This window comes from Phialemonium atrogriseum (genome assembly GCF_030411735.1).
Source record: "Phialemonium atrogriseum strain 8032-3 unplaced genomic scaffold QBC33scaffold_22, whole genome shotgun sequence".
In the NCBI taxonomy this organism is placed as follows: domain Eukaryota; kingdom Fungi; phylum Ascomycota; class Sordariomycetes; order Cephalothecales; family Cephalothecaceae; genus Phialemonium; species Phialemonium atrogriseum.
The window spans coordinates 247223-267584 of record NW_026848159.1 but is presented as its reverse complement, the minus strand read 5'-3'; the positions used below and the strand labels follow the sequence as shown (position 1 = coordinate 267584).

At 56.1% G+C, this 20362-nt stretch overlaps 8 protein-coding genes across 8 annotated transcripts; 4 read left to right on the top strand and 4 right to left on the bottom strand.

The window, feature by feature from the left end:
• Nucleotides 1-186: 186 nt before the first annotated feature.
• Nucleotides 187-3223, bottom strand: QBC33DRAFT_546064 (putative kelch repeat protein). Its single transcript, XM_060428623.1, has 2 exons — nucleotides 2620-3223; nucleotides 187-2559 (listed from the first exon to the last, which is right to left on the bottom strand). The coding sequence occupies exons 1-2, from the start codon at nucleotides 3035-3037 to the stop codon at nucleotides 680-682; spliced, it is 2298 nt and encodes a 765-aa protein (XP_060281020.1). The 5' UTR covers nucleotides 3038-3223; the 3' UTR covers nucleotides 187-679.
• Nucleotides 3224-3426: 203 nt separating this feature from the next.
• QBC33DRAFT_546061 (putative wd repeat-containing protein slp1 protein) lies at nucleotides 3427-6028 on the top strand. Its single transcript, XM_060428622.1, has 2 exons — nucleotides 3427-5481; nucleotides 5546-6028. Exons 1-2 carry the CDS (start codon nucleotides 3786-3788, stop codon nucleotides 5665-5667), a joined length of 1818 nt encoding a protein of 605 aa, XP_060281019.1. The 5' UTR covers nucleotides 3427-3785; the 3' UTR covers nucleotides 5668-6028.
• On the bottom strand, nucleotides 6001-6728 carry QBC33DRAFT_184313 (uncharacterized protein). The gene is made up of 2 exons (XM_060422473.1): nucleotides 6516-6728; nucleotides 6001-6461 (listed from the first exon to the last, which is right to left on the bottom strand). The coding sequence occupies exons 1-2, from the start codon at nucleotides 6583-6585 to the stop codon at nucleotides 6109-6111; spliced, it is 423 nt and encodes a 140-aa protein (XP_060281018.1). The 5' UTR covers nucleotides 6586-6728; the 3' UTR covers nucleotides 6001-6108.
• QBC33DRAFT_546057 (transcription factor IIA, alpha/beta subunit) lies at nucleotides 6298-8993 on the top strand. The gene is made up of 3 exons (XM_060428621.1): nucleotides 6298-6842; nucleotides 7293-8413; nucleotides 8471-8993. Exons 1-3 carry the CDS (start codon nucleotides 6723-6725, stop codon nucleotides 8553-8555), a joined length of 1326 nt encoding a protein of 441 aa, XP_060281017.1. The 5' UTR covers nucleotides 6298-6722; the 3' UTR covers nucleotides 8556-8993.
• Nucleotides 8994-10831: 1838 nt separating this feature from the next.
• On the top strand, nucleotides 10832-12792 carry QBC33DRAFT_437738 (uncharacterized protein; the record flags this gene model as incomplete). Its single annotated transcript, XM_060424172.1, has 4 exons — nucleotides 10832-11116; nucleotides 11169-11360; nucleotides 11423-11609; nucleotides 11663-12792. Coding segments are annotated over 4 exons (1794 nt in total), but the record flags the coding sequence as incomplete, so codon positions are not given.
• Nucleotides 12793-13825: 1033 nt separating this feature from the next.
• On the bottom strand, nucleotides 13826-16027 carry QBC33DRAFT_496722 (lysyl-tRNA synthetase-like protein; the record flags this gene model as incomplete). The annotated part of the gene is made up of 4 exons (XM_060425578.1): nucleotides 15962-16027; nucleotides 15394-15771; nucleotides 15176-15346; nucleotides 13826-15114 (listed from the first exon to the last, which is right to left on the bottom strand). The coding sequence occupies exons 2-4, from the start codon at nucleotides 15764-15766 to the stop codon at nucleotides 13826-13828; spliced, it is 1833 nt and encodes a 610-aa protein (XP_060281015.1). The 5' UTR covers nucleotides 15767-15771; nucleotides 15962-16027.
• Nucleotides 16028-16245: 218 nt separating this feature from the next.
• QBC33DRAFT_419629 (protein transporter tim10) lies at nucleotides 16246-16588 on the top strand (the record flags this gene model as incomplete). Its single annotated transcript, XM_060424123.1, has 2 exons — nucleotides 16246-16343; nucleotides 16423-16588. Coding segments are annotated over 2 exons (264 nt in total), but the record flags the coding sequence as incomplete, so codon positions are not given.
• Nucleotides 16589-16613: 25 nt separating this feature from the next.
• QBC33DRAFT_546051 (uncharacterized protein) lies at nucleotides 16614-20044 on the bottom strand. Its single transcript, XM_060428620.1, has 2 exons — nucleotides 19588-20044; nucleotides 16614-19526 (listed from the first exon to the last, which is right to left on the bottom strand). The coding sequence occupies exons 1-2, from the start codon at nucleotides 19779-19781 to the stop codon at nucleotides 17042-17044; spliced, it is 2679 nt and encodes an 892-aa protein (XP_060281013.1). The 5' UTR covers nucleotides 19782-20044; the 3' UTR covers nucleotides 16614-17041.
• Between the last annotated feature and the right edge of the window lie 318 nt (nucleotides 20045-20362).

Below are 20362 nucleotides of genomic sequence, written 5' to 3'. Positions count from 1 at the left end.
CAAGCAAAAAGGAGCAAAAAAGGGGGGGAGGGAAAAGATGCCTATACGGCAACACATTTGCATTCATTGCCTACTTTCTATTAATGTTAATACTTTTGCAAGGAGGCCTTTTTTGCTATTCGAGCGGCAGTCTCTAGAATGGGTCTTGTATGGTTTAGCAGTCATAGAAAAAAAAATCATCACCGCTTTTCAAAGTATTTCGCAACTCGCATTTAAAAGGTCTATCTTTTGCCTCTGCTGGCCAACATAACCTGATGATGGGTGAACCCCCAACAGTCGCAAGATTAATGATCTGCACCGAAAACACTTTACCATATTCCCCTATTCCTGAAAGGGGGTATGCCCCCCCAAACCAGACGAACAGGTGTTCCAACGCCGCCGCATACAGTACCTACCATATCGTAACACGTTTCCCACATGTTTCCGGTGTACGCCTGCGTAGTCGACCCGAGGACGTATAGATAGCCAGCCCCAACTACAGACCCAGTGACTCCAGCCCCCAAGCCTAGGTAGCTATATCATACATGAATACCCCCGAACTCCGCAAGTTGGCCGTTGTGAAGAAGGTCTGCTCCTCCATCGCTGATATTCAAGCCAGGAAACGATCTCGATGAGTTGTACAAGCAAAAATGAAAAAGAAGAGAGAGAAAACAAAAGAAGAAAGGACAAGAATCCCAGCTCACGTCATCTCCATCCCGTCGTCGTCGTCCCCCTCGCTCTCCAGCATCTGGGTCTGGCTCCCGCTGCTGCTGCTGCTCCCCTTGCGCCCCGCGGCCGAACCGCCGTCGGGGAACCGCGCCCCGTCCATGCCGGCGAACATGTCGAGCTCGTCGCCGCCGACAACGCGGCCCTCCATGTCGATCTCCTGCGACAGCTCGACGAGGGCGCTGCGCGGCAGGCGCAGGAAGCCGCTCGTGCGGACGATGCGGCCCCAGTGCGTCAGGCAGAAGCCCGCCGCGCGCTTGCGCAGCCACTCCTCGTTGGCGAGCCCCGCGCAGTGCCACGTGATGCACGCGTGGTCAACGTCGAGCTCCTTGCTGAGCCTGTTGACGCACAGCAGCCGCAGGTGTGGGATGTTGTAGATGTTGGACATGACCAGCAGGCCAGCCACGTCCGAGAGGTCTGCCGCGCTGGTGGCCGCGCCGTCGTCGTTTTCCGCCGTCGGCGGGTCGATGTGGTCGGTGTACAGGTAGAAGATGAACGCCTTGACGACGTTGTACGGCTCCGGGATGTGCATCTTCTTGGTGTGGAACTCGGCCATCTGGCTGGCCCAGAGACGAGCGAAATGCGGCCATCGAGCCTGCAGGATGAGCCTATGCACATAGATCGGTGGCGACGTCGGGGCGTCGGGCGCCAGCCAGCTGTGATCGCCGTCCCCAGATTCGCTGGCATGCACCAGTGCCGAGCCGATGAACTCGTCCTCGTCGCTATCCCTAGACAGCGCCGTGATGACAAAGTCGGTTCCGCTGCCCGTCTCCGGTGGTTGGTTGAAAAGCTTCGCCAGGTCAGCACCGAGGCCCTTGGACGGCTGCTCGACATGCCTCATGCGCGAGGACTGCCGGACTAGATCTGTCCGCGGCTCAGGGGCCAGATTGTTTCCCAGGAATCCATACCGTCGGAGGTCAATCTCCATTATGTCTGACAGATACTCCTCGAGGCCATTAGCGCCGAGATCGATCGCGCCGTGGTCGATGGGGCAACCAAGGAGCCAGGCCTTCGTCCCGTCCTCATTCATGGTGCAATAGTGCCAGCGATATGCGGGTTTGAAGATCTCGCGTCCCTCCGCCAGTTTCTGCCATCGCAGGGTCCCCAGATCCAAGGCCGACAGGGAGCACTCTTTCGAGGTGATTGTCGCTGCCGGCGTGACAAAATCGAGTAGCGTCCCGGACGAGTAGACGTGGAAGTGTATCCCCTGCATCTGTGAAGGAATATTGGGGCCGCCTACAAACCTCAACGCCGAGATGACGCCCGGTGCCGGAGGGGCGTAGGATTTCAGGTGGAAAGACGGCGGGTTGACCTGGGCTGTCCGCGAGTTGGCGGCATAGCCGGATGCTCCGACAACGGGCGACTGCGCAGCAGTATAGGGCGGTCTCGGTGACCGACTGAAGCCGGGCCGGTCGAAGGAGCCGATTTGCGGCGGCGAGTCAAATGCCGGGCTCCCTTTAAGGTCCAGCCACCATATGTCACTGACTTTGTCCATGTCCTCGCTCAGGCCGCCAAAGACCCAAACCCGATCGCCCCAGATATATGCCGAATGGTCAAACCTGCCAACAAACCGCCAAGATCTAGACCAGGTGTATGTCTTCAGGTCTAGGTAGCAGATGTCTTCCAGAACGTAGTTGTCATGGCCGGTGATGCCGCCCACGATAAATAGCTTGTCTTCGTGCAGCACGGCCGCATGCCGGGCCCGGCCCTTGGGAATCGGCCCGGTGACCTGGGGCTGAGTCCAGTGCGCGGTCTTCAGGTCGAATATGATCAGGTCGGAGAGGTAGGTCCGGTGCTCGTTCTCGCCGCCGAACACGAGAAGTTTGTCACCTTTATACAGTGTCGCAGTGTGGCCTGTAACGTCATGTTAACGGCGGAAATCACCAATGGCTAGCAATCAAGGCTGTCTCTCACCCATCCTCACTCCCGGGATGTCCCCATAGTTGTCTACTAGATTCCATTGATGGCTGACAAGGTCGAGCCTCAACACATGGTTGTACACTTCATCCGTGTACTGGTCGAACCCGCCAAATGCGTAGATCTGATTGTTTCCGCAATAGGTAACTGAGGCATTCACCAGGCATGCTGGCTTCTGGCCGAGCGTGCGGGTGACTTTGGGCCGGTAGCCGTCCATGGTTGCACGATGCTTCAGCGGCGAGTTGGGCATGATGTAGGTATTGTTAGAAGATGCGCCCGAAGCAGGCGTCACCGCCTGGCTCAAGAGTGGCAGGGAGGACGATTGAGCGAAAGTGGCCTGCGCGTTGCCACCGAAGATGGAGGATCCGGCAGCTGGACCCAGGGCTGGACCAGCGGGAGTTGACGGTTGCGCCATGTCTTGCTGGAGTAATCAAACCCGTTTCAATTCGGCATCACTGCCAGGTTTCACGGGGTTCCTGGGCAATTGGGAATTGACGAGCGGCTCTCTTGCTGATCGGCAGTGAACGAAGCCGTCCCCTTGTCCTCGCGACAGCTGAAAAGCGGGCACTTCGAGAGTTGACTTGCTGAATTTCCGAGCCCCCCTGTACCAAAAGAAAAGCGACGGAACGAGGACGACAATGATTGGATGGAGTTGAAATCCTTGATCTGCACAGACCACGTCCGAGAATGGAAAGAGTGGGGAACAAACGGTTGCTGTTCCTACGGCTAGCGCTGTAAACAATCCCTTAAATGCTGCAGTCGCAGCTTGCCATCTATTTCTCTCTTCTCTTCCTCATCAAACCACCTCACCCTCTTCCTTCTCCTCCGATATCCCTCCAACCTCTCTCGTCCCGCTCCGTCTCGCTTTCAAAAGCATCAATCACTCAACCCTGAGCCTTTTCACAAGAGCCTACAAGTCCACTAGATCATCTCGCTCTTCGCAGCCACTTGATCGCCCTCCGACTTTCAGCCGCTCTTAGTCAAGGCCACTTCGATCTATCGAACCAACAACGACAGAAATACTAACCCCATCCAGGAACCATTAGCTTGAGTCTCTTGGAGCTCGTTCGATCTATTGGAGCTCTTTTCATCTCCTCGATACATTCACTTGTCATCCGTTGGAGACATTATATTTCCTCGGTACTGCATATCCAGTCAGCATCATGGCAACTGCATCAGTATCAACACCTCTCAAGTCCCACACGGGACTCTTCTCTTCCCGTACCGCTGGCGGACGCATGCCCTTGACCCCCTCGCCCCGTCAACGTGCCTCAACCACCAGTGTCCCCGTCAACCTCAACTCGTCACCCTTCACACCGGAACGACAGTCATCAAGCAACGACGGGTACCGGGCGTCCTCTAAGTCCGTCTATGGAGGGAACCTGTCTGCACACCTCACAAAGTCTAGCTCGAAGGCCCACCGTGACTCGCCCAAGTCCAACATCGTCCGTGGTGTTGCGACCCCGCGGAAGGCCCTCGAGCTTGGCGTGTCGGACTTTACACTGACCGGAACTGGTCATCACAGCAAGACTCCTTCTAGCACCAAGTCCAAGAAGGTCCCCCTGAGGCAGAAGTCAAACAGGACGACGCTGTCCTATGCCGCAGATCGATTCATCCCCAACCGTGGTGCCAGCTCGGCCATCGCCAACGTGGGGTCTGGGAAGCTGGACTTCCCCGAGAAGCAGCGGCCCAAGACCAGTGCCGGCAGCGAATCGTCGGCAGTTCTGTCCAACGCCACGGACGACGCTATTGCCGCCCTCGAAGGGTTGAACATCGACGATGATGAGCCGGCGACATACTCGCGGCCCTCACCAAACACTGTGGCATACCAGGACTCGTTGGCCAACGCCTGTGGAGTCAGCCTCAACACTCGCATTCTCCAATTCAAGCCTGCGCCCCCAGAGTCTTCCAAGCCGATCGACTTGCGTCAGCAGTACAACCGGCCCCTCAAGACGGCCAATGCAAGCTCGGCACAGTTCAGGCGCCGCGTTGCCACCGCTCCTGAGCGGGTGCTGGACGCGCCGGGCCTCATCGATGACTACTACCTCAACCTCCTTGACTGGAGCTCCGGGAACCAGGTGGCAATTGGCCTGGAGCGGAACGTCTATGTCTGGTCGGCCGATGAGGGAAGCGTCAGCTGCCTGTTGGAAACCAGCGCCGACACCTACGTCAGCAGCGTCAAGTGGTCAGGCGACGGAGCGTACGTCGGCGTCGGACTCGGAACTGGTGAAGTCCAGATCTGGGACGTGGCCGAGGGCGCCAAGATCCGGAGCATGTTCGGGCATGACACGCGCGTTGGTGTCATGGGCTGGAACAAGCACCTCCTCTCGACCGGTGCACGAAGCGGCTTGGTCTACAACCATGACGTTCGTATCGCCGAGCACAAGATTGCCGAGCTCGTTTCTCACACCTCGGAGGTTTGCGGCCTGGAATGGAGATCGGATGGCGCACAGCTCGCTACTGGCGGCAACGACAACCTCGTGTCCATCTGGGACGCCCGGTCGCTCTCGGTTCCTAAGTTCACCAAGACAAACCATAAGGCCGCTGTAAAGGCTCTCGCGTGGTGCCCGTGGAACATGAACCTTCTCGCAACCGGAGGCGGATCCTACGATCGCCATATCCATTTCTGGAACACCACGTCGGGCGCACGCGTCAACAGCATCGATACCGGTTCCCAGGTCACCAGCCTCCGCTGGAGCCCCCACTACCGAGAAATCGTCAGCTCAAGTGGCTTCCCTGACAACTCGCTCAGCATCTGGAGCTACCCTACTCTCGTCCGCAATGTCGAGATTCCCGCTCATGAGAGCCGGGTCTTGCACAGCTGCCTCAGCCCAGACGGACAAATGCTCGCTACAGCAGGTAAGTCGTGGTTGTCCCCTCGGTTCATTCATCTGGCACAAGTCATGGCTAACAACTTTCGCAGCGGCAGATGAGAGTCTGAAGTTCTGGAAGATCTTCGAGAAGAAGGCCGGTGCGACCGCCGGTGTTGCTGGAGCTGGGTCTTCCGGCAAGGCAGACATGGTCAAGCAGATGACAATCCGCTAAGGACCTGGGATGTGGCCAGCGGATTGCAGAAACTGGGTAGTGTCAGAATCAAGCACACAGACAACGGTAGGTATACGGGGTTCCTTCTGGCATTCATCGGTTGATTTCCGTCACGTCGTCCTTTCAGCGCGGTGTTGGGGATTTGGGACAGGCTTTCCTTCCCGCCCAAGTGCGGTATGAACGGGCTGCTATGCGATGCGGGAATGATATGGATCTGCTTGGTCATGAGTTATGAAGACACACTTTGAGTATGCTGTATGGTAGAATGATTCGCCGAATGCCACAAGGGCAAAGCAACAGTAGCATAATTGAACCACAATCGGTGAATAATTTGACGCCTCGCTGAGGCAGGAGCTCTTTACTTGGCTTTCCTAACGTTGGAAGTGACCATGATAGCAACTGGAGACCATGATAGCCAGGAATGGAGTTGTGAATGAATACCTAGATCACCGCTTCGTTTCCCGTAGTGAATGAGGATAGGTAATAAGGAATAGCCATGAGCAATGGAGTTGGGTACTGCACCTGGGTGAGGTGCGGGCGGCACCTTCCGGTTTCTGCAGCTGGCTGACTAATCGGGCTATTAACCTTCATAGCTGCGCCTGACCGATAAAGCAACTTCGACAATACATCCTCTACAGGCGAAAAGAGGGTCGCAACGGTATCACCGCACAACGCCCAAATCGCCAAGAAACCTGAGTATCCGGGCGCAGGAAAGCAGATTATTGAAGTTCCAGATACTTTACGGCGGCGTTGCAGCCGCGAAGGGGGAAACCGAGTCTTCGCACATTTGTCGCCTCGCCTCAGCCGGTCCCGGTACCGAAGCACCACGCACCTTCCTTCCTTTCTGCGCCAGACCACCCGACTTGCGATCGCTGCGAGGTGAAAGAAAAGACGTAGAGGTATTCGGATTGAGGGCATAAGAAAAAGTGCGAGAGCCAGGTGCAATATCGTAACTCGGGATTCCCCGTATCCGAAATCAAGGCAACGGCAGTACCACCGACGCCTTCTCTACCCAACCTAGCACAACCAGGCATCCTCCCACAAAGGTATCGAAGATGTCGAACCAGCACGTTGGCGCGGTGTACGCCCAGATCATCGAAGACGTGATCGACTCGTCGCGCGTTGATTTCGAAGAAGGCGGTATCGAAGAGAGAATCCTTATCGAACTGCAGAAGGTGAGCAAGTCTCAAGCAGATCCTGATCTCCTACTTCAACCCCCAAATCACTTTTCCGTCCTCCGTTAGTTCCATCATCAACCTCTCCTCTGTCATCGTTTTAGCAAGCCTGAACAGGTTTCGCGTGGCTGTTTTGCCGTCTTCATTGTCGATGTGCTGGAATCGGGCTGTCCTGCTGGCTGCCTCGGGGCGGGGCCCCCGTTGCCTGGCTTGCATCTCGAGAGGGGGTAGAAGGCAGCTGCTTCGGGGAGGGCAACCCAGCGCTATATGGGTCTTTTAAAGTCCCCGCCCCCTGCAGCTCCAGTCTTTCTTGGTCACCTAACTCAACGTTCCGATTGGCCACTGCGTCTTCATCACGTGCCTCCCCTAATTGTCTCCCTGCCGGTCACCAAATATGCACACTATCTTCCATGTCTCTTGATGAGAATCAAGCTGACCGCATTAATCTAGGGTTGGCAACGCAAGCTGTCGCAGCTACAAGTCGCCCAGTTCCCATGGGATCCGAAACCGGAACCTGAGCCGCCAGCAAACAATGCACCGCCGGTTGCCGCGGCTCCTCCCCCTCAGCCGGCTCCCGCCGCCCACTACCCCCCGTCCCAGACGAGCCCGCCGCAAAATGTGCAAAATGTGCAGCCGTTGTCGCTTCCTGCCGGTCCCACCTATCATAATCCCAACGGCACCCAGGTGAAAATGGAACCCGGCCTCGCTAAGAACGACGCTCCAGTCAAGCAGGAACCTGGGCTCGCCGGCAACGGATTTCCCCCATCCCACGCCAACTATTCTGCTGCCATGGGTGGCGGTATGGATGTGGCCCAGCGGCGCGCAGCTCAGGCGCTTGAGAATCAGTATGGGCAACGAGCGGCAGCTTCCATCAGTGCCCTCCAGGGCGGCGCCATGACTCAAGGTCCACAGATGCACCCCGGCCAGGTCCAACAGACCCAACAGCCCCAGCGCCCGGGCCAACCTCAGCAGCTCCTAAATGCTCAACAATACCGTCAGGAGGTGGCTGCTGCCATGGCTGCTCAGCAGCAACGGGCTCAGCAGGCTCCCCAGCAGGCTCACCAGCACGCCCAACAGCACGCCCAACAGCACGCCCAACAGCACGCCCAACAGCAGGGTCAACAGCAGCCTCACCAGCAGGCTCCTCATGCCAACGGTCAGGGCGGAGTTGGCCGCTCGCAGGTGGACGGCCCAAGTGACTCATTCGAGGGTGTCTTGGTGCAGCGGGATGCCGACGGCAATATGGTTGAGATGGCACGAGTTGATATCGATGCTCTGCTCCATGCCAAGATCGCTTCTCGGGCGAAACAGATGGAAGGTGGTGGTCTGATGCTTCCACTAAAGGAGGCCACCAAACACGCGAGCCTTTCAGGTCAGACGAGACAGGGCGCCAGATCCTCCCAAGTTGACGGCCCTGATGATAGCATCAAGGAGGAATATGATGAGGATGCTATCAACTCCGACCTCGACGATCCGGAGGATGACCACGATGACGACGACGATGATGACGACTCCCTTGGCAACATCATGCTCTGCATGTATGACAAGGTTCAGCGCGTGAAGAACAAGTGGTAAGTGATACACATGGAAAGCAAGCCACTTGGGCCGGGTCGCTAACATTCTTGTAGGAAGTGCACTCTGAAGGACGGAGTCCTCACCGTCAGCGGCAAGGAATACGTCTTCCATAAGGCCACAGGCGAATACGAGTGGTAGAAAACGTGGCCGCATCATGAATGTTCACTGTATGACCATCCTCGGGAGTTCGTTGATTCCACTTAAAAAAGAAAAGGGTTGCGAAGGGCGAAGTGAGACCCGGCCCTTCGCCAGTTTTCCTCTTGGGCTGCTAATCAAAATGAGCACGGCCTGGGTTTACAGGCCTCAGCATTTCTGGGATTTTTATTTCTTCGGTCACCTTGGAATTCAGTTCTTGGCAACGCTATTGAAATGGACGAGCCAACCAATATCATGGGGAAAATACCAGGCTGGATCAGGAAGTCTCGAGAATATCTGCCTCGACGACATTCCTTTGTGGAGCTCAATGCGCCGCCCATTCAGGAGTTCAGGGTCTCTGGAATTTACCAGTTGTGTTGTATGATAGATAGACCGTCTTGATGCCCAGGAATAGAACTCAAAATAGCCCATACATTGCAGCCTCCTTGCGCGATTATCCCCCAGTGATGATGAGCTGGGTCTAAATTGCCTACATTAAGCTAGGTATGAAGTGCCATGTAGGATCCAACAGGTTCCTCAATATCGGTCATCGTAGGTCAAAATACGCTATTCTAGTAGTTGCCCACACAATAGAGCCCCTGAATCCGACGCGTTGCTGTTCCAGCCAGAATGGCCTGCAGCTTTGATCAGGACTAGTCTCGACATTGTGGACGAAGATCCCCTCGTCAAGGAGTTGTGTCTTCGTTATCACGATGGGCGAGATTCGGCATCCAGAGTCGCGTTCCTACCATCGCAAGCTTCGTCGCAGTCAACCCACGCCATTAATGTACGCCGAAGTGAAGCAGTGTGCCGGCATACAATCAATACGGGATAGATTATATTCTTCCTTCCCATTGAATTTGAGAGTCCCCGTCATTCTTTATTAATGTCTCCCTGACCATATGTCCGAGAGTCTTAGCAACCATAGAACGGCCGTCCAGTCTACTTTACTATTCAGAATTCCCCTGATGGCGACTCAGAGTTCCATAACATACTCTCACCTCGTCTCCAGAAATGTATTCACACTGATGGCTGTGTCTGCAACTATAATGCCCTCGCCCCTGGAAGTGCATATAAGTTAAAAGAGGTTGTCTCCGCAGGCAGGGGCATTTAGCTATTCGGGTTGGGGCATTTAGCTATGCAGGTAGGGGCGGTTAGGTATTCGGGCAGGGGCACTCAGCTATTTGGGTAGGGGCATTTAGCTATGCGGGTAGGGGCATTTGGCTAGCCGTCTCTGTTGCTGTTGCCATCGCCATCCCCTGCCCAGCATAGACCCCTTGCCTGAAATGCCCCTGCCCGCGGAGACAAGCTCTGTTAAAAAAGGGAAATATGGTCTTTGTGGACCAGGGCTGGTGACTACGATTCTGTAGGTATCTGGTGGGTATAAGGAGATGGGAGCATTTCACATTATCTTGCTTGACAATCCCTCCAGAGTGAGGATGTCAACCACAAACACTTGGTGTGATTGTCCTTCACTTCTCTCTCTTTGTAACAGCGTGGCTCTATAATTTAATTGTACCTTGTGTAGTAGGTAACTAGTAACATCCATCTGAAATTGGGCTCGAGTGGATATCTGTTACTCAGTGAAGGCATGAATCTAATATGGTGGATTACACGATGTGAATCCCCTGACGACTGCCGAGCATTTCCCAGAACCCTATTGTCTGAACCCTATTGTTCGAACACAATAGCCCTACTCGGCAAGAAATATAGTTCACCTCAAGCCGAGTATCTTGGTAATATATAAATGCGCGTAAAACCTCGAGTACTTTCCGAACCTTCTCCCATCCAACAATACAACAATATCAATATCACAAGTTGCGAGTTGCAAGCTGCAAGCTGCAAGCTGCAAGCTGCGAGCCGTTCGTTCCTGCCATCCTTGAGATTTCCAAGTCCAGATACCTACCAACCAACCCTCCGCTATTGGTATCTAGCCTCCCAACTTCTCAAAATAGCGCAAGATGACTAGAAAGGCGGGAAACCGGGCCAATGCAAAGGCCCCCAAGGCTAGCAACGGCAACCAGGTTCAGGCCCAGGGAGGGGCCAGTAGCAGCAAGACAACCCCCCAGCTGGAGCTTCCAGAGGGATATCGTCCGCAGAAAGGACCAAAGAAGAACAAGACGAAGGGCAAAAAGCCGGGCAATACCGAGGCCGGCAACGTCGCAGGGGCCAACGGAACAGCCCAGGCCACATCTCCTTCCGACCTCCGGCGAAGATACGACGAGTTGGTGAGCGACATCACCTTCTAGGACAACCCCTTATATAGACTAACATGACAGGGTGTCGACCTTAACCCGGGATCCTCTCGGCCCCTGCTCAAGTTTGACAGCAGCCGTCGTTGGGTCTCTATCGAGAAGCCAGTGGAATATCTGGAGAGGTACTCCAAATTTCAGGCGAGCAAGTACGAGCCGCCAGTTTTTGCTGCCGAGCCTTCAGACGACCCTGAGACTCGGGAACTTCGGCGCCGCAGGCGCCTCTATTTCGAGAGCAAAGGTCGTTTGGATCGACTGGCGGTGCTGGAGAAGGTCAAGGGATGGCCGTTCAAGTTCGGAGTCCCGACTAGAGTAAGCTGCTTCACAAGTTGTCGTCGCACCTTACCTATGCTAATAAAATCAGGCACCATTCATTCCCTGCTCCGAACATGCCGTTGTTGAAAAGGCCGACAACCGGGACCTACCCCTATTCAAGGTCCTTGGCCACACCGAACTTGCGGATCGGATCCTGGGGTACTGCGCCCCTCATTTCCAGGACGTCGCCAACCTTGGTCTAACCTGTTGGGCGGTATTCAACACTATCCGGGCTAGTATTGTGAGTTCGCTTGTCCTTTTTTGTTTTAGTAACCTGTTATCATGAGACTGATGAAGGTGTAGGAACACTGGAACATGACAGAGCGGGACTTCCTCTCCTACAATATCGATACCGAGGAGCCCATTGGAGCGCCTCGACCGACATCTCGAATCGTGATCGTGTCGCAAGTACGACCAGAAATGACTCGATCTGACTCCGTCCGTGGCGACTCCAACTACTCGACCGAGTTCAATGGCATCATAGACCTTTGTAAGGGCTTTCTCCTCATCGTCATGCCCATCTTGAGATCTAACAACCCGCAGTTAAAGCCTTGAACAACCGGTCCGCCGGAATCATGAACCTCCAGCTCCATCGGATCCCGTTCCTCAACATCCAAGCTGTTGATTGCATCGTCTCTTCGCTGCCGAATTTGGAAAACCTTGGGATATACCAGTGCCCCCTGCTGCATTTTGCCACCACTGGAAAGCTTCTGGGTATCATCGAAGCGAACAAGAAGGAGGCCGGATTTGTCCATTTGGACTTCTTCCCAACCTTCCACCAAGGACCAGACGTAAGCAATAGACAGGGCTCATTCGGCGTCACATGGTCGGACCCGGGCATAAACACCCTTGCCGGAATACTCAAGTTGCTTATCTATGAGTATTACCCGAAGGCCAGAGGACTGGGTTTCGACCTGTTCAACGATGCGAACGCCTTTCGCCGGTGGCTTGAGAAATGCCCGCTCCCGGACTGGACAGTCGTCCGGGCGAATGAAGCGGTGAAGACGTATGAAGCCAAACGGAGGCTCAAAGGTTTTGGCGAACAGTGGATGGCGGATTCGGCCGATCCGGCCTTCAAGCGGCTCGCCGACGAACTTGCAGCTGCTATGCATATCGAGGACGACACGGAGCCTGTCGCGGTGCCCGGACAGGACGTATCGGACGCCCGCGCTCGTAGGGACCAGGATCGCACAGGTGGCTGGTGGCGTGGGGAATCCGACCACTGCGACAAATGTGGTCGTGGGGCAAACATCCTGCTCCCGTTCTTCCCCTTCTACCAGCACGACCTCTGCTATGGCTGTAGATTGGGCGACGCGCTAGACGAGCAAGACGACCACTTGAAACTGTGGCAGGCGGGCGCCATGAAGAGGTGGCTCAACAACCCCCAGCACGAGTGCAAAACTCTGGCGGCCGCTGTGGAGAGCCCGAGCCGGTGGGACGGTGCTCATTTCGCCTCGAGGGCCGATGCCGCGTACGAGTTCGACAGGACCCATAACCACAGAATAGGCGTGGAGGACCTGATCTGGCGTGTCGACTCGACGAGCCTCGACCGTCGCTACCGTCGCGAGCGCGAGCCGCACGGCGCCATCGACCGCCGCCGAGAGGAGAGGCAGTACGTCCCCGCCGGCAAGGAGAACGTTCACGTGAGCATCGACCTGGCGGGACCCGCCCTCTTCGTCGCGCACTTCTTCTCCGACCAGAAGGAGGAGGCGTTCAAGCAACATCTCCGCCAGCGCTACGAGGAGGAGAAGAAGAAGAAGGAGGAGGAGGAGGCGCTCAAGCAACAGCTCCGCCAGGCCGACAAGGAGGCGGACGAGGAGGAAGAGGCGTCCGAGCAACAGCTCCGCCAGCGCGACAGGGAGAAGAAGAAGAAGGAGGACGAGGAGCAGCAGCAGCTCCTCGAGGAGGTCTTCAAGCTGCAGAAGTTCAACGCATCCAGGAGGCTGCGCACCAGGCCGCAGGCCGAGATGGAGGCGCTGGTGGCGTCCCACCGCGTGCGCGACGAGCAGCAGCTAGTGTCGCGCCACCGCGTCTGGAGGGCCCTGGCCGCGACGCCGAACCGCCCCGCCCAGGAGTGGGACGGGATGCGCGAGGGCGCCCTCGACGACGCCGAGAGGCGGCTCAACGGCGGGAGGCTGCGGAGGCCGCGGCGGGAGGTTGATCCTCAGTGGGCGCGGTGAGATCGCGTCGGACGAGTTTAGAAGGGGGAGGGGGGTTGCTTGGAGAGTGGGATGGATTTCTTTTCTCTTTCTTTGAATTTTGTTTTCTTTTTTTTCCTTTCCTACCTCGTCTCTTGGAGTTTGGACCGTCACTATGGATAACGATGAAAAATTCCAGAATTTCAAAACCTGGTCGGCATCGAGTGAAATGAGTAAGAGTAAACCGGGCCCCTCCGTGGAGGGAGGTTGAACATGAGGACGAGTTGGCAATGCCAGTCGGCAGTGAGAAGTAGGCAGCTCCGTGCCTACCCCTGAAAATGTTCGCCGAAAGACTGCTTCTGCTAAGAGATGCTATGGACGGGTCGATCGCAAATGAAGAAATAGCCCGTAAGCAATAAAAGTCTACAGGACGGTCCTTGTAGTCTCATTTCACAGTCAGAGCCACGGCGTCCAAGGTACTCTACAATAACCGCACAAGGTATCAAAAATACAGGCTTGACAGAGACTAGGGACCCCCATCACGCCGGTCCGCCGCACCAGGCGGACCTCAGGAGGTCTCCCCCCCAGTCTTCCTAGCCCCGGCCGACAGCCCGACGACATTCCTCAGGGTCCCGAAGCTCAGGCAGTCGCCGATGCGCCTCGACCCGGAGAAGAGCATGACCAGCCTGTCGACGCCGCAGCCCCAGCCGCCCGTGGGCGGCAGGCCGGACTCGAGGGCCTGGACGTAGCTCTCGTCGACAACCAAACCGCCGCCGCCGCCGTCTTCGTCGCCATCCGGAGACGCAGACGGCTCCGAGTCCCGGTCCCGGTGTTGCTGTTGTTGGCTGGTCTGGGCCTGGGCCTGGTCGAGGAACTTGCGCCGCTGCGCAAACGGGTCGTTCTCCTCCTCGTACATGTTGGCCAGCTCGCGGCCGGCGACGAAGAGCTCGGCGCGCGCAGACACGAGCTGGCCCGTCCGCGGGCAGGTGAAGCCCTTTGACAGCGGCGACATGCAGGCCGGGTGGTGGGTGATGAAGAGGGGCGCGTCCGCCGAGCCCGGCTCGAGGTACGTCCCGGCGAGCTTGTCGAGGAGCTTGGCGAGGCCCGGCGAGTCCTCCGCCGGCAGGGGGATGCCGTGCGCCGTCAAGAGCGCGCGGAGCCGCTGGGGGGCGTCGGCGGCGGCGAGGTCGGGAAGGCGGAAGCCCAGGGCCGATTCGAGGGCTGGGATGAACTCGACCTGCCTGTAAGGCCGCGCGTATCGGCCGAGATCCACGGGTGGGAGGGAGGTGAGCTTTGCCGAGATGAGCCCCTGGCAGTGCTCCGCGAGACCCGAGACCAGCTTCTCGGTCTGACTGATCAAATCGGAGAGGTTGGCAAACGCGTTGTAGGACTCGCACATGGTGAACTCAGGGTTATGCGACGAGTCGATGCCTTCGTTTCTGAAGGCCGGCCCTATCTCAAACACCTTCTCTACGCCCCCTACGACAAGCCTCTTCAGCCACAACTCGGGCGCTATGCGGAGGGAAAGCTCCTTCGAGTTGAATTCCGTCGAGGCCGTGACAAACGGCCGAGCCACAGCACCGCCTGCATTCTCGGCGAGGATCGGCGTCTGGAACTCGAGGAAGTCTTTCTCGTGAAAGAAGTCACGCATGTATTTGATGATATACGACCGTAATCGCAGCACATCTGCAGTGGGACGATTTACCAGGAGGTCGATATGGCGATGCTGGATCCTGGTGTCCTCATCAGCCAGTTTGACTGGCAGAGGGACCAGGCTCGGCGAGAGGAGCTCTGGGAGAGACGTCGCCTCTATTGTCAGCTCACCGGTTGGAGTTCGGAGGGCCTTTCCAGTGATGGCTACGAAATTGTGAGCAACGAGGGGAATACGGGGTGCGGGGAGGGGGGAGAAGCGACGCACAAACGACGTCTCCCCGCTTCAACAACTTGGAGAGGGCCTTGAAGCGATCCAGGGTGGCTCCTGACGGTTCCAGCTTGCGAAAGTTACAGAGTCCTTGTACGTGCTCGAATTCGCCCATCAAGTCCAGAAATACCAGCTTGGAGCTCGCACGGCGGATGGATTGGAGTCGTCCTGCATGTCGTGAGCGCGACGGCCATACAAGTTGCGATTCTGCATACCACGCAAGACAACCTCCTCCTGGCCCGGAGAGTCAAGGGAGACGTCCTTGTACTTCGCTCTGAAGGCGGGTATCCTCATGTGACCGCCACAGCTTTGGATCCGGGGATACGCCAGAGCACCCGCCAGACTCAGCTCCTGGATCCGCAAGGAAATTGCATGGGAACGAGCTGCGTGGGAATCTTCCGCCACGGCTATGTCATCCTTCTTGTCATGCCTCCTCTTTAAGGACGTTGTAAAGCTCTTCCGGTCCGACCGACTGGCTAGCCCGCCATGGCGAACGCAATGGTATACACGGAGGTAAGCGGTCTTTTTGATTGAGAGCGGTTGTATGGCGTAAGGGCGAAGGAAATGGAGAAGCTCAAGAGAGCTCATTGTAACTAACACCGTCAAAGCGTTAGCAAATTGTCCCAGGCTTCTTAGTTGAGGCAAGTTAAAAGAGGTAGGATGGGCATTCAGAAAATTGGCATTTTTGATCATGCACATTAAATGTGTCAGTCGCAACGGTTCTAATGTTTTTCGGTTTACATCATGATGCCAGGCAATATCAAATACATATGAGCAACTTACTCTCAAATTATTCCGGGTTCATTGGTGAAAAAAAAATGAGCAGCTCAAAAAAAAGTTGTTTGGAAGTGTGCAGTTACTCAGGAGAGCAATTTGATAGTCCTTGATTGGCAGGATTGGAATGTGCCGCTACACCGCCCGGCAGTATATTCTTGATCTTGGACAGGACCTACCCAGCTCTTACGCAACCACCTCTCTAGCTACCTACTCTCTCTCAGCAATTCGCTTGATCAATTACCGGCACCCAATCCTCTCCCAACGACCGGCAACCTCCTCAATTCAACAACATGTCGTTCTTCGGTCTCGGCCGGCCTCAGCCGACCTCTTCTGAGAAGATTGCTGCCGTGGAGCAAGAAATGAAGCTCATGGCCGACATGCACAACCGGTAAGCCTTTTCTTTCCATTCGCGCGCGGATTGGGGCAGGAGAGCAACAATTTGCTGACAGGACTCCTCCCAATGGCAGCATGATCAAGATCTGCTCCCAGAAGTGCATCCCGACCGACTACCGCGAGGGCGAGCTGAACAAGGGAGAGAGCGTGTGCCTGGACAGGTGCGCCGCCAAGTTCTTCGAGGCCCATCAAGTCATTTCGAGCCAGCTGGAGAAGGTCCAACAGCAACAGGGCGGCGGCGGCGGCGGTGGATTTGGCACCCTTGGCTCATAAATGCGAGGGTTTTGGCATATCAGCTGGGGAGTTAGCGAGGGGACGATGGGGATTGGAGGGGATCGATTTTTTTTCCTTTGCAGTCTGTTTCAACAGTTTCCTCTCCGTTCAGGTTTTGGGATATCATCGCGGCCGATACTCATCGCGGCCTGTACTACGTTTGTCAGGGTTACTGCATCGGAAGGTTCGGGCTCGGGAAATACCAATCGAATTTCGCCTCTCAGATAAACATCTTGTGCCCAGATGAACAAAACACCTTGCTTGACCATAGAAGATCCCGATCCCAATGCTTTGCATACAAGCAATGACAGATGTGATGCCGATGCTCCGAACACTCCTCAAATGCGGTCAAGCCAAATTATGCTTCGTCTTTTATCTAATCCCCCTCCCCCCGTTTGCGCATGCGCCGAGCCATTATGTTCAGGGCCTCCTCTCCCTCGTGATATTCGGGCCCGTACCGATGCCCGTCAACGTTCTTACAAACCAGTGGGGCCAGCTCTCTATTTCCAGGGTGGCCTTCAGCTCTTCCGCCCTCTTTTCCACATCCTCGACCTGTGCCTCGAACTGGACCACACCATCTTCGACGTCCTGGACCTTGCCTACTAGCGCATTTATCTCGTACTCGAGCTTAGCAACAAGTGCCTCGACGTCTTTGACGGCCTCGGTGAGATGTGCGCGCTCCTCGGCGACCATCTCGTTGCTCCTCTGCTTGAGCTCCTGGTGGCCGTCTGACAGCTGATAGTAGACGTTGTGGAGGCTGTCCCGCTGGTGGGCGTAGGTGTTGTCGAGTGCTTCGATGGCGGCGATCTTGGCGGAGACCCAGGGCGAGACTCCCACCTGGAGTTCGGTGATCCTGTCATATAGGCTTCGTGCGATCTCGGCAGTGCTGTCGAGTTGTTGGAGAACGGTGACTGCGTCGATCGCTTCGCTTTGGTCTGCAATATCCGCAACCTCCTCCCACCGTAGGACGGCTTCCTCAGCCTCGCTGAAGGAGAGTCGGCGGGGCCACCGATTCTCATTGGGCTGAGTCTGGAGTGTGAGAGACGAGATATTGATACTGTGGCGTCGTTGTAGACATGAAAGACCAATGGTAGAGTTCCGTTCAGCGGTGAGGAAGGGGCCTTGCAGATCGCACTCATCTACGACCGACCCAGCCACCGAAATGTCGCTCATAACAAGCTCCTTCCGAATCTCGGCCGTCTGGGGATCGGGCTTGCTTTCCACCTTGGACAGCTGAACGTCGGACGACGTTGCTCTATAACTGGCCGCCAGGGCGGGCGGCTCACCGTCTCCGTAACCTAGTGCAGACTTCACGAGAACTAGGGAATCAGCCTCTCTCTCCTTTCTAAATCCGTTGGCGTATTCCTCAGGCTTGTTCTTCCAGGTGAAAGCCCGCCCAACCATTGCTGGGTTTGACAAGGCCGCAGATGATTGTGCAAGCGTTGCTATATTTGGGCTCGAATAGCCTGCCATGGCGGTGTCGCAGGTCTCGTCTTTGGAAGGTCGACTGACATGACCTCTCAACCCGGCCCCCATGGCATCGCGAATGCGCCCGAACCCTGAGCGTGCGTCGCTCACCCTCCCCGCAACGCTCTTGAAGACGGTCCTACGAAGCGCATCTTTCTCTCCGGGAGACTCTCCCACACTGGCCGCGGAGCCTGGCGCGGGTGCAGAGTAGACCCTTGGGGCTTCTAGGTCCTCATCAAGTGGGCGTGGCTGAGAGCTCCTGGTCGATATCGGCGTGGTCATATCGTCTCTTGTTTCTTTCCCAAATATGAGATTGCCCATGTCGGGGATCGAATTTTCGTGCCGGTCGGGTAGCGTCCTCCTTGGCTTTCCATGCCATAGCCACTTTGCCCGTTCGCCTACGGCGAGGCTAATAAATCTGTCCAGGGCCAACGTCTCTATATCACTGATACCCGCCTTGTCGCGGCCACCGACCATGTCCATCACGATCTCGCCCCTCTTGCCACCGATTTCGGCGACGGTGGACTTGACAGCCTTTTGGACGCCCCAACCGCCTTCGCCGGCAGCTGCCTTGGCGGTTACGGTGTGGAGCTTGAGGAGTGTCTGGCGGTCGAGCCGTCTTGTCTTCTCGAGTTTGTAGGATTTCTGAAATGTTCCTATGCCCCTTTTCATGCAGTCCAGGTCGAAAGGGTCTTTCGAAACAGCGGCTCCGTAGTAGCTGAGACGGTTCCTCGCCCCCATCAGTGTCCCCAAGAGGGCAGCCACGGTTGTAGGACCTAATATGCCATCTGTGGGTTCGATGTTGTAATACTCGGAGCCAATTTCAGTCCACCAGTCGTTAATCGCGGTCTCGGTGAGATCACAAAGCAGTCCATCAATGTATTCTTGTTCAAACTTTCCAAAGATGAAGAGAGCAGCTTGGCAGAGCTTGATGAGCTCCAAGACGGATTGGAGGATGGGAATGCGATCACAGGTCTTGTAAAGTTGGAGGAACTTGGCTTGTGTTGCTGGAGTCGGGTCAGATAGCGTCATTCCTGAGCGGCCGGAGCACCCTAGCCGCTTCAGGTTTTCGTTGACGATGAACATTTGGCGATGTTTCCGTATGTCCCCATCGGGAACTGGTATCACTGTTAGGGCCGAAGGGAAGCTGCTCAGGTTGGTCACCATGAGCTCTCCAGCTTCCGTCTCTTTGGGTCGGGCATGGTACTGCTCAATGGCCTTGAAGTACACCCGCAGGCGTGGCGACCAGTCTTTCTCGTTCGGAGGGACGCCCAGGACGCCGACGACGACAGAGTGCTTGGGATCCCCCGTATATGTAACGATGACTAACGTCGGAGACTGGCGGGAGCACGCCCACTGCTCAACCAAGTACAGTTCGTAGCCTTGTAGGACTCGCCTTCGCTCGACGATAGTTACTAAGGGATCTTCTTCTAGGAATCTGCAACATGAGGCGTCGTTAGCTATTAACAGGTCGGGATCTTGGCCACTCGGAGACATGCCTGAAGGCTACAGGATCCGGTAGCACTATACGCCTTTGTTGCAAGGTACGAGAACTCGTAGGGAAACCTTCAGCCTGGCCGGCGGGCGAGGTATGCAGAGCTGAGGGGGAACTGCGGTGAGGTACAAGCCTCAGGTCTTCTTGTCGATATAGCCTCACATCCGTGGATGGCACGGGAAACGGAAGCCGAGACATTGTGATCGATCTCCCAGAGCTATAAGAAGCGTTTATTCATGGCCCGGATTGCGGGGAACAGAGGCAGGAGAGACCAGAGCCAGAGGGGCATCTTAGCAAATAACAGCGTCTCGTTGGGTTCCGGAGATTAGATAAAATTCATGATTCAGTGGCATAGAGTCTAATCACCTTGGTCGAAGTGATGCATGCGTGTTGGTGTGTGTTGGTGACAGCTGGCTGGGAGAGTGAAACTGCACCTCAATTTCGTAGTTGCTCCAGCTTGGCATGTGATGCCATCATCTGGGAAAGCACTATGTGACACCCATGACCGACTAGGGGTGGGCGGGGCCATTAGCGCCATTCAGCGCCCAACTAGTTATTCCGTTATTCCCCTCACCCCAAGTCTTTCTTAACTTGGCTGGGAGCTAAATGCAAGCATCATAGCACCATATAACAAGACCTCTCTCTCTCGACGAAATAGGCTGCGAACCGTGAAGCGAACGGTGCGAGTCACAGACAATGCGACTCCGCCCACGGCTGCAACTAGACCGATCGACAAACCCACCGAGCGAGTCTCTATCGGGATCTGGGAACACAAGACT

Coding starts and splice junctions, on each gene's coding strand:
- QBC33DRAFT_546064 (XM_060428623.1), bottom strand. CDS start 3,037: ATGGCGCAACCGTCAACTCCCGCTGGTCCAGCCCTGGGTCCAGCTGCC. Junction 2,560..2,619: donor CATCCCGGGAGTGAGGATGG/GTGAGAGACAGC, acceptor ATGACGTTACAG/GCCACACTGCGACACTGTAT.
- QBC33DRAFT_546051 (XM_060428620.1), bottom strand. CDS start 19,781: ATGTCTCGGCTTCCGTTTCCCGTGCCATCCACGGATGTGAGGCTATAT. Junction 19,527..19,587: donor CCGGATCCTGTAGCCTTCAG/GCATGTCTCCGA, acceptor CTCATGTTGCAG/ATTCCTAGAAGAAGATCCCT.
- QBC33DRAFT_546061 (XM_060428622.1), top strand. CDS start 3,786: ATGGCAACTGCATCAGTATCAACACCTCTCAAGTCCCACACGGGACTC. Junction 5,482..5,545: donor ACAAATGCTCGCTACAGCAG/GTAAGTCGTGGT, acceptor CAACTTTCGCAG/CGGCAGATGAGAGTCTGAAG.
- QBC33DRAFT_546057 (XM_060428621.1), top strand. CDS start 6,723: ATGTCGAACCAGCACGTTGGCGCGGTGTACGCCCAGATCATCGAAGAC. Junction 6,843..7,292: donor TCCTTATCGAACTGCAGAAG/GTGAGCAAGTCT, acceptor GCATTAATCTAG/GGTTGGCAACGCAAGCTGTC. Junction 8,414..8,470: donor CAGCGCGTGAAGAACAAGTG/GTAAGTGATACA, acceptor ACATTCTTGTAG/GAAGTGCACTCTGAAGGACG.
- QBC33DRAFT_184313 (XM_060422473.1), bottom strand. CDS start 6,585: ATGCCCTCAATCCGAATACCTCTACGTCTTTTCTTTCACCTCGCAGCG. Junction 6,462..6,515: donor CGCAAGTCGGGTGGTCTGGC/GCAGAAAGGAAG, acceptor GGCTGAGGCGAG/GCGACAAATGTGCGAAGACT.